Consider the following 10,920-nt stretch of genomic DNA (forward strand, 5'->3'; position numbering starts at 1 on the left):
CGGGCGGGAAGCGCGGCCTGGCCGCTGTCCCGGCCCTCGGGCAGCGCGCCCCGCTCTGCCCGCAGGCATCGCGCTCATCATGTGGAACGCCCTGTACACCGCCGAGAAGGCCATCATCCGCTGGAGCCTGCTGGCCGAGGCCTGCTACTTTGCCGTGCAGTTCCTGGGTGAGTGCCCGCGGGCCAGCCAGCATGAGGAGGAGGAGGGTGTGAGGACTCTGTGTGATGGGAAGCGGGGATGGATGGTGGGCAGGGCAGTGGTGGAGCACCTTCCCTGCCAGCTGCTAGCCTTTGTTCTCCCCCATGGAATAGCCTCTGCCCTGAGCTGCTCCTTGAACATCACCCTCTGACAATTCATTAATTTTTCTCCCTGTGAATGTCCTGGGTTTCACAGCCAGCACAGGTCATTGCTGGAGCAGGCTGCCTGGATGCAGGGTCTAACAAGAAAAGATTTTAGCAACTTACACTAAAAAGGGGGATGTTTAGTGTTACCCAAACAGAGCATAGCATTTAGCTTGTTTCTAGGGAGCCTATCTATATTTAACAATGCAGGGGGTTCTTGTGTGTGTGTCTCGGTAGCTCATTGTGTAGCTGGTTTAGATACGAGCTATGTGTTGGTGGCCAGAAAAGAGAGGTGTTCGATAGAGGCGATGTGTGTGGCTGTGCATATTTAGATGCTCCTAAATGTTTATCAGCACTGTTCAAGCCACAAAGCAAACTCAGGAGGATGTGACTCCCAGATTAATGCCTGAGCATAATGGAAACTCACATCTGCTTGAGTGGCTGTTTCAGGCTGCCTGAATGTGGGGCTGCCTTGAAAGCAGGGTTTCTGTAAGGGAGAGCTCAGGGGTCCATGGCAAGCCTCAAGGCTGTGACAAGAAGCTAGTGAAGAGCCTCTGCCATGGGTTCACTGTGCGTGTGAACGAGCCTATGCTGAAAGCTCCTGTGCTCACAAGGCTCAGCAGTTCCTGCCAAAGCTCTGCGTTAGAGGGCAGCAGCAAACAGCATTGTGCTATTTGTCTCCTTTTGCTTTTGCATCACCAACCTCTGCCTTGTCTCTCTCCTTCTTCTCTAGTTACCACTGTCTCCCTGGTTGAGAGTAGCCGGATAGCCACAGGTGCTGTGCTCCTCCTGGTCAGCCGAGCCCTCTTCATCCTCATCAGCATTTATTATTATTACCAAGTTGGACGTCGTCCCAAGAAAGTCTAGTTCCTGGGCTTTTTTGTTATGGGAAAGGTGGGAGGGGGGAGTTTGTGTCGGTAATTTTGCATTATAATTTTTTTTTTTTTTTGTTAGTCCCTTTTGGTTCTAAAGTAGTTTATTTCTTTACCGGCATGAATCAGTGTGTAACCCAGTGCTGGTGGCATTGCCAGGTGAAATGGGGGGAGCAACATCAGTGGGACCCCCCAGCCCCTCTGCAGGAGGTGAGGAACAGTGGGGAGGAAGGCTCAGGGAAGTGTGTGGGCCTGGCAGGCTCAGGGAAAAAAGCCAGTTTTCTAGGGGGTACTGGCTGATGGGATCACAGGCTCTGAACCCACTGGAACAAAGCACAAAATAAGGCCAGCATGTTGAAACCAAATCCCTGAGGAGACAGGGCAGTAAGACAACCTGTCCAGGATCCAGCTACTCTACTTGGTAAGCCTGGCACCTCCCCTGGTTTACAGCCCTTTCCCCTTTTAGCAAGTACTGACTGTCCAGGTAGCCAGGAGCTGGATGGGGTCAAGTTCAGTGCTTTGCAAACAGCTCTTCTTTCCTCTCTGCCAGAGGTGCATTTTTGTGTAGTTCATAGTTTTGCGCCAGATGCTGTGTAGGGCTTGGCCGGAGATACAGCAAAAGAAGAGGGAGAACCCGCGTTGTTCCCTCTGCAGGGACAGCACTGGGAACAGTGGAGCAACTTGAATTACAAGATGTGAGAAGTGAAGGAAGCTATTGGAAATAGCCGATTGAGCACAAAGACATCCCCTCATTTGGGGTGTTTCATGAAGTTTCTAGGCTGGGGTCCTGTCCCCTTCACCTCAGAACACTTCCTACAGTTGAAGCTTTACTGATGGTAGTAGCAGTGGTGGGTGTGCAGTAGCTTTATCTGATGCTTTAGTTGAGCAGGAGCTGGAGTGCTGTTGTGGTTAGTGCTGGTAAGAGCAGAGGACTGTAACAGTAAGAGCATCTGCATAGATGCTTGGGTCAGTGAATAGCCTCTAGATATGGGCCCTGGCTGTGGGAGATTGTGTTCCAACTCTGCTAATATCTGCATCATATCTCTTCTGACCTTGAGAAGAGAGGACCAAAGTTTGTAGCATTAAGATATTTAATATTTAACTGAGATGAAGAACAGCAAGGAGCAGAGCGTATGATGGCAAGGACAGACTGAATGTGCTTTAGTACTCACTAGCCAATTTCTCCAACATCTCCTGGACTTAACAGCATTGCCTGCCCTGCTTTCTAGTGCTTTCCTTGTGGATTATCCCTGTCCACAGCTTGAGGCAGCATTTTTTATTCTCCATGGGACTAAAGCCAGAAGGTCTATGTACAGGATATGGACTTGTTACTCATGCACTACTGTTGACTGGATCAAAGCACACCCTGGAATATAGCTGATGTTCCAAAATCCCAGTAGAAAGATTTCTACACAAACAGGACTGCTTGTGTGAACAACAGTCCTCAAGCCACTGGTAAGACTGGGATCTACAGCTATTGCTGTTTAATATCTTAGTAGAGTTAGAAAAAGGTAGTGGGTAGTTATTGTATGTTGTGTTAGTGCTTTTGGCATTTAGAAGCAGCTGCATAAGCTTGGGACACTGTGTGCATTGTACTTACTGGCCATGCAAAAAGTCTGACACATAAGAATATTGGGAATTGTTAAATCAGGAAACATCACAACTGTAACTTAGTTTTTTGCTTAATAAGTAAATCAAATGGAGAGGCAACATCCAACAGCAGGCTAAATTCTGGAGCCTCACAATACACAGCTTGTCAAGCTGCTTTCAGCACATCCAGAAATGATACTGAGCAACTAAAGCTTTTAATTAAGAGGAGTGTTCCTGTTCAGATGGAAGAATTGGGGTCTAAGAGGCAATCCTTTCCCTGTGAGGCAGATAATGATCAAATGCAGGTTGGAGAGGATCAGAAATTAGACTAAGTGGAGCAGCGTGCAGGAGTTGGAGCATGGCATGCTATGGCTGTTGCTCTCCCCCTGTGCATCACCTGCATGGGCAGCTGCAATGGCCTCAGTGTGGCACTTTGGCTGTAGTTGTGGGTATAGGTACGTGAAGCTTGATTCTTTGTGTTTTGGGGTGTCACATGAATGTATACACAGATTGATGGTTGGTTTTTGGGGGGGTGGGAAATTATGTTTCTAGGACAGACAAGTAAAACCTACCACAGCAAAAGCAGTCTTACAGGAGGAGGAATTGGGGGGTCTTCTTCATGCTGCCTCCCATCTGTGTTGGCCACAGGTCCCATGAACTTAGTTATGACTCGGGTCTGATTAGTGTACCTTAAAATGTCATCCCATAGGTGAGAGAAATGAGTTACTGCACTATGTGAGAGCAGTACTCCAAGGACTTCTTGATGGTTAGATCAGGTATGAGGATGGGGGAAGCAGTTACAGCTCTCCAGGGTAGCTTTAAATAAGGTAAGATTAGATTAGATTTCTCTGGTTCCCTGATTAGCAGCTGCTTCTGCAAAACTTGTAACAGTCAGCCACTTCTAGCTTTGCTGGTCAATGGCTTTTTTTGCTCTAACATAGAGCAAAGACTGGGGGAGTGGTCACTTAAAAGATTTCATGCTAGTTGGTACCTAGTCCTGAAAGTGGAGACATGAAGTTGGATTGTTTTGATGCTTCTTTCTCCGTCTTGCTCTAAGTGGACCATGTAGAAAACACAGAGCTCTACGCCTCCTCTACAACTAAGTTGTGGTTCCTGGCGTGTCCCTTCTCAGCAGCAAGGTGCTGCAGGAGAAACATTGCCAGGCCCACTGGAGGTGGTGAGGGCATAGCAGGTGAGGCCTAGGAGGGAGTTGCTCAGGGTGGCTTGAGGACGGAGGCCAGGCAGAGCAGCTGCAGCACTGCCAGAAACCAGCTGCACCTGGTTGTTTTCACTCTGTTGTGGATGGGGAGAAAGGCAGGGAGATGCCACAGCTTTGTGCAGAACTGCGTCTCCAAGAATGGAAGTACTGACATCACAGCTGCAGGTGGCAGTTCAGAACATAATTTGAGATCAAAAATCCTGAGGTGTCACTTCAGGCTCGGCTACTGATCTGCTGACAAAAATCTCCATCTCCACAAGCCTCAGCTTCCTTATCTGTTAGAGACATTGTGAGAGAGCCTTGGACCGATGTCATCTCCCAAGGGAGAGTGCAGTGGAACTTCCTGCATTTGTACAATGCTGTGCAGGACTGAGGGTCTGTTCCCCAGAGAATTGTACTCCAAGCAGGCACAGGCCAGGACTTAAAGCTGACCCCCTTTCTCTGCCAGGGATGGACCCCAACCGTTGCATTCACAGAGCCCTCACTTTGGAGGGTGAAGAAAACTCATTGTTCACATAACTCCCTACATCATCTTACTTGCATCTAACCAATATCTGGCAAACTGGAGCTGGTGACATAGGAGAGGCTCTGTCTGTCCTAAGCTGGCCTCTTTTCTGGTCAAGGGTTTTTACTTGGGAGGGTGTGGGTGGGGGGTGGTGGTGCAGGGGAGAATGGGACACTTCAATTTATACCTCATTTTAGCTGCTGTACCTGAGTTTATTTCTCCTTTGGTAAGAAAGTGACTGTACTTAACACCAAGCAAATAGTGAAAATTAAAGGTGTTTCACTTCACTGTCACAATATCTTTCTTTTATTTTTGGGGTTTTTTTAAGAAATGCACACAAAAACCGTGCAGAGAGTGCTTCAGGCTTGTGTTCTGGTTTATATTACAAAAAAAAAATTTCCTTTCAATATAAAAAACATTACAGTAGGGAATACAGGATAAATTAGCTCCACTATCTAATAAAAAGAACATTTACATTTTTTTAAAATATATTTCAAACATTATTTCACACCCAGCCCTTTTCCCAGGCATTTGTGACAGTCATTGGAGCATTAAATAGCAACCATGAGGCAGGGATGCTGAGAGGGGCTGGGGGCTGGCCCAGTCTAGTCTCTACTACTCCCTCCAAGGTGCTTGGGCCATGGTCACAGTGCTACAGCAAAGGAGATGGCAGCTCCTTCTGCTCTCCAGCCTGCCGAGAGTTCTCCAGCCAGCAGTGACTTCGGCTTGAGCCCCTGGCCCCCAAAATACTCACCAGAGTTGTTAAAAACAAATACAAAAATACAACTGCCTACAGTTCTGATAACTACTGTACCACAGAGGGGACAGCCACAAAACCAAGGGACAAAACCAACAAATTTACATGCTTTGCCGTACAGTGGGAGTCTGCTTTCTGGGCTTGCTTGTTCATTAAATTCCCCCAAGGCAATTCCTTCTGCATGTTACCGACTGCTACAGATCCTCTCAGACTTGCATGTATCTTTACAGCTATCTCCAGTTCTTGTTTGGAGTTGCTGCCTGGCCTTTTGAGCTGTGTTCCCAGTGGCACGTGAGGCAGCCTGCAGAGAGGATTTGAAGTCTTCACACAGCAAAGAGCAGTGGGGGATCAGAAAAGGTAGGAGAGGAGAAACAGCTGTGCACAGCCCAGAATAACAGATGAAGAAGAGATCCTTTTGAAGATACAGGGGACTACCATTAGGGAGAGAGGGAAAGCAAGAAAGCTAAAAACAGACAAAGCAATGAGTACAGAATTAGAAAAGCCTAAGAGAAACAAGCCAGCCACGATCTTATTTCAGGCATGTATATTTAGTACTTAGTGCTCTGGCTGCTTTGGTCTGGTTCCCCCAGCTCTAACAGGTTTTTTCAGGTTTTTTCCCCCATGCTACTGGTGGCAGAAAAGGCTTTAAGGCTTTTTTCCCCTTCAGCCACCCACCATGCACAAATGAGGATCTTTGCCAGCCAGGCTCTGACCTGAGAACTCTACATAATAAACTGAGGGGAAAGGAAGAAACTGGAGACTGGGGGAGGCAGTTCTGCTTCTTTCGATCACCTCCAGCCAAATTACCAACTCTGCTGACAGTTTTGTTCCTTCCCTGGGAATTGCTGTCCCAGAACAGTCGCTGACACCAGCTCCTGAGGCAGAAGGAGAACAGATAAGCTTGCTCTCTGCTCAGCCCATTCCCTACAAGACTGGTAGATGGAACAGATTTTTCTTATCTTAAGTGCAGCACCTGCTGTCCAGGACAAATACTGCTGGGTTTTGGCTAACAAAACTGTTTTTCTTTATTAAACAACAGACCAGAGATTAATGCTAAAATGCCTCATTACAAGGAAGTCCAGAGGGAAATAGTTCTGAACAGATTTCCAGAAGGTTTAATGCAACATCTGATGCTGCTCAGCAGCCCTGGCAACATATTTTGTTGCTGGAATATGCTGACTGCAGCATGGGGGGGGTGCAGCTCTACCTGCCCAGCCCTCTCTTGCCATTGCATAAATTGTTCTCAAATGAAGCTTGGAAAAGCTCCTAATGCCTCCTTCCTGTTCCCTAGTATCCTGATTCTCCAACCTCGATACTTAGTTATAATCTTTGTCTATTGCGGCCCCAGCTTTCTGCTCCTTTCCTTCCTTGCCTGTAGTCTGTGCAGTGCCACTGGGAGAGCTCAAGGGACACTGCCCCAGGGGTCTAAGGCAACAGCCAGAGGATGAACGTGCTGCTGCTGCAAAACCTGGGCACAAAGTTTAATGCTCTGCTCCTTCCTTCCAGAGATTACAGTTTTCAGAGGAGCTGGCTTGAGTCTATATAAAAGTGCTCCCATAATCTGAGCCTATAAAATCTGTAAAAAGACCTAATCTAAACAAGAAACCACATCCCCATCTGTCATTCCCCAGGTAAAATGAGTTTGGGGTCAGGGAGTAAGTGACCAGATGAACAATTAAGGCATCAGGGATTGATGATTCCAGATGAGAAACCAGTCACCTGTCCAAGTCAATATCCATGACCATAGTAGCAGATGGAGCAGTGTGGCTGCACACAGGGTGTTCTTGGATCCTGCCTGGGGTCTCAGTAGCTCCAGCATCACCTCTGACCAAGGTCCAGTCCCAGCCATCTTTCTCAGGTTCACTTCCAAATGATTGAGCAGGTGACATATTAGTTAAATACCAAACTATCTCAAGGGAGGAAACACTATCAACTAAATTCTGACTTGATTACTTTCATCATGAGCCCATGGGAGAATCTCAGGGGAAATTTTCTGACCAGAAATTATTCCACCAGACTGGTTCAGGAAAACAGCATGGGAGTGGTTGACAAACTTCAGCCTCTTCAATCCAGCACTATGTCTGGACCTCCCCTTAAGGCTGGAAAAACATGCAGGAATCACTGCAAATATTTATGCTAACAGAGCACCACAAACCATTTTTTTGCAAGTATCAGAGGAAAGGCAAAGGCTGACAAGATTTAAACAGTATATCTTCCCTTCTCAGGAAGGCAGCAGTATCAATGATGCTTGACCACAGTCATTCTTTTCCCCAGGAGATGGGAACACAGCAGGGAACCATTTGGTCTCTTTCACAACAGTGAACAATAAATCTTAGTAAAAACAGAAAGGTAGGCACCAAACTCTCGACCCTCAGCCAGCCTTAGCTGAGTCCCATTGCTAAGTTAGATCACACTGCCCCTGCTTGGAGTTCCAGAGAAAAGCCAGCCTCACTGAAGTGCTTGACATCTCTGACAAGTTTCACATGACAGGGACAAAGCTTCCACTGAAGAATGAGCGTTTTCATGCTGTGTCTGGAAATTAAAGCCAGAATCACGCAAATGTTGACTACACCTACTTAGACAAGCCACCACTGCTTGTTTCAAACCCACCTGGACAGTCAAGGCCAATCTGTTGCCTTATGCAGCCCCTGCATGTCTGTTCTTGGGTCCTTTGTTGTCTAAAGCACAATGAAGTGGTGAATGTAGGCTCAGCCTGGTGTGAGAGGCGGCTGTGCTCCTCCTCCCTCACCCCACCAGCTCCATCCATCTCTAGTGCAATCGGCGGCTCTGGGCTCCTGCTCCATGGTTGCTGTGGGTGGCTCTGGGCAAGGGTCCGGTGTACAGTGTAGTGCACATCACCTCAAAGTTCCAGCCCCTGAAGTACAATCCTTTTGGTCATTCATATATTACAACCCTCTTTTTTTCTTTTTATTTTTTTTATCCCTGTCCCATTTTGTTAAAAAAAATAAAGTTTTTTTGGGCGTTTTCAGGTTTTGTTTCTTCAGATTTTCCTTCTTTCTTCTGAGCTTGTGGGGAACATTGTGGTTCATGGGCCACTTCTTACTGGATCCCTCGAAAGAGACACATAGCGAAGATCATGGCAAACAGCTGGGAAGAGGAGGGGGAAGAGGAGGGCAGAAACAAAACAGAGAACCATAAATGTCAGATGCATCTTCCATAAGATCAGCAAAGCCCTCCATGGCCCTGGGACCACCCCCATTACTTCCTCCTACCCAGCAGTCAGTGATGCAGAGGGGGGGACCCTTAGCACCCATGGGAGGCTGTGGCAAAACTCCTCTGCCCCTCCCTCCCCCTCAAACTGTTAGTGGCTACAGCAGCAGCCTGACTTCATTCCCAAACTGCCCTTGGTGCCACAGGGGCACGGGATCCACAGTCCCTGCTCTGCACATCTCTGCTACTGCCTGGCATGGGCACAGTACAGCCTTTGTGGGAGGCTGCTGCACCTCTGCCCAGATCTCTCTCCTTTGCCCAAGATACGGGGCTTTTAAAGTACCCAGCCTTTCCCTGCAATGCCACAGGGACATAATTTCTGGGCTAAAACCATGTCTGGTGGGTGTCTGTTCCCCAGAGACATCACCAAAGAAGTGGGTACTAATGCAGGACAATGAAAGTGCTCTGGAGCCCAACTTTTCAGTCTCTAAACAGGTTTTAAAGCGCAGGCAGGGTTTGAACACATTAACCAAGTGACAGATTAGTCAGCTGGCTGGGCACTGTGGCAGTGGGAGCAGTGACTGTGCAGGGCCCTGTGGAGAGCGGCGGGTCCCCAAAGCCGCTCTGGCCAGCGTGGCAGGGCACGAGCTCTGTGCAGGCCCAGCACAAGGTGGCACTGCAGGCGTGTGGCACCCGTTATTTCCCTGCCCTTTGTGTCAAAGGCTCAGGGAGCCTCTTTCCAGGCAATTAAACCCACAAGCTGATAGCCTGCTTGCACTTTGCCAGAGCAGCTTTCCCTGGCGAGGGGGAGCAGCTGCCTGTTTGCCTTGCTGCTGGCACCTTACTGACGCTGCTTTGTTCCAGTCACACAACAGTCAGTACCTCAACAGCCAGCACTCCGATGGCAAGGGCTCCTGCCAGGTACACGTACGTCTCAAAGGAGTTCAGGATCACGGTGTAGCAGCCCTAGGGAAGACAAAACATGGTGAGATACACCTGAGCAGCACACTGTGGTGTTCTCACAGCAGAGCCCTCGCTAGGACATGAGGTGCCCTCAGACCAGGCACCGCAAGCACAGCCCCCTCTCACCACCTCACCCAGCCCCACGGTACAGGAGGCAGAGGTCCACAGGACAGTGCAGGGGAAGAGGAAGGTGTTGCTGTAGTGGGCTGGGAGTGGTTCACACCCCTTCCTGACCATGAGGACTGTGAGTTCCTCCAGGCCAGAGAGGAGCAGCACAGAGAGGAACTCCATCTGCAAAGGGCAGAGACTAAGCACAGAGAGAAGGACACTCACTGCAGGTGACAGACATCCCAGACTAGCTAGAGAAAAGGATTATTTATTTAAAGCCAAGGCAGGAAAATCTTGATTGATCTCTCACAGCCAGCAGCTCTTTACCAATCCAGGACCTTTTCTCTGTGTTTCCCCCTAAAGAGGCTAGCTGAACACCTGCTGATCTTGCTATAGAAGAAGAATTTCATTAGGAACTCAGGGCCATGCACTATGGCAATTATTCCATTTATGAAGCATAGCCACCACCACCCTTAATTAAATTTATGGTTGCTAATACAATTAACAGCAGGTAGATCTTCTTGCAAAGTTTTCAGGATATTTCTGGAAATCACCAGCTTACCCTGGCCTCAGTTTTCCCAGCCTAAAATTTCAACCCATTGGGAAATGTCTGCAAACATAAAGAAAAAAAAAATCTGCAAACATAAAGAGAAAAGCAGATTGGAGTTTGTCCAATATGAAAAGCAGATTCCTCTCCACTGAGAATATACTTCACACATAATACATTTTAATCCCATCTATACTGCTAGGATATTTCTATCACCTGTTTTTTTCCCTTCCACCAAAGTCTTGGAAGTGCAAAGACAGCACACAATAGTTATGTACCTGTGTCCATGCCACACCCTGCTCACTGAGAGTGAGGCACAACTGGTGGATAGTGATGGAGGGCATGGAGAAGATCCATTCATGAGGCCACCCCAGGGAACTCAGACTGCTGGGGCAGTAATTGAGCTGTTAAAACCATGCTCTTGTCAACATGAGACCACTCAGCATCAGCTTTCTTCCAGCCATGTTTCAGCCAAATCTTCAGAGAAAAGCATCCAGCTCAGCAACAAATATTTGTGTGCTTGCCAGACCTCCAACCTTAACCCAGCCTTCAGCATGCTCTGCTCAGTGACCACAAATGTGTCAGCACTGTCCTACCAGCATGGTGGCCCAAGAGCTTGCCTTTGCTCCAGCAATGCCTCAAAATTCAGCTCTCCGTTGCTTGGGATTGTCTCTCCTGTTTTACAAAGTGCACCACTCTGTGCTTGATGACACCTGCTGTGTACGCAGCTTCTTCCACCAACACTCTGGTGACATGGGCTTGCAGGAAGCCTTCCCTTTCAATGGAAATGGTAAGCTTCAGCATTACCACTCAGGGAAAACTTTAACCCCCTTTCTCACAATGCATC

General features: G+C 48.1%; 2 protein-coding genes across 8 annotated transcripts in view; one reads left to right on the top strand and one right to left on the bottom strand.

Annotated features, from left to right (window-relative positions):
* Window positions 1–4,820, top strand: part of TP53I11 (tumor protein p53 inducible protein 11) — a 24,382-nt gene extending 19,562 nt beyond the window's left edge. For both annotated transcript variants that reach the window (XM_005419475.2, XM_031055750.1), the window contains exons 6-7: window positions 66–167; window positions 1,075–4,820. In XM_005419475.2, coding sequence (XP_005419532.1) covers window positions 66–167; window positions 1,075–1,208 — 236 coding nt within the window. In that variant the 3' untranslated portion in view covers window positions 1,209–4,820. The remainder of the gene's footprint in view (window positions 1–65; window positions 168–1,074) is intronic.
* Window positions 4,821–4,877: 57 nt separating this feature from the next.
* TSPAN18 (tetraspanin 18) overlaps window positions 4,878–10,920 on the bottom strand; it is a 120,083-nt gene continuing 114,040 nt past the window's right edge. For all 6 annotated transcript variants that reach the window (XM_031055749.1, XM_031055745.1, XM_031055746.1 and 3 more), the window contains 2 exons: window positions 9,338–9,421; window positions 4,878–8,392 (listed from right to left, as the gene is read on the bottom strand). In XM_031055749.1, the coding sequence (XP_030911609.1) occupies window positions 8,345–8,392; window positions 9,338–9,421 (132 nt within the window). In that variant the 3' untranslated portion in view covers window positions 4,878–8,344. The remainder of the gene's footprint in view (window positions 8,393–9,337; window positions 9,422–10,920) is intronic.

This window comes from Geospiza fortis, unplaced genomic scaffold (assembly GCF_000277835.1).
Source record: "Geospiza fortis unplaced genomic scaffold, GeoFor_1.0 scaffold66, whole genome shotgun sequence".
Classification (NCBI taxonomy): domain Eukaryota; kingdom Metazoa; phylum Chordata; class Aves; order Passeriformes; family Thraupidae; genus Geospiza; species Geospiza fortis.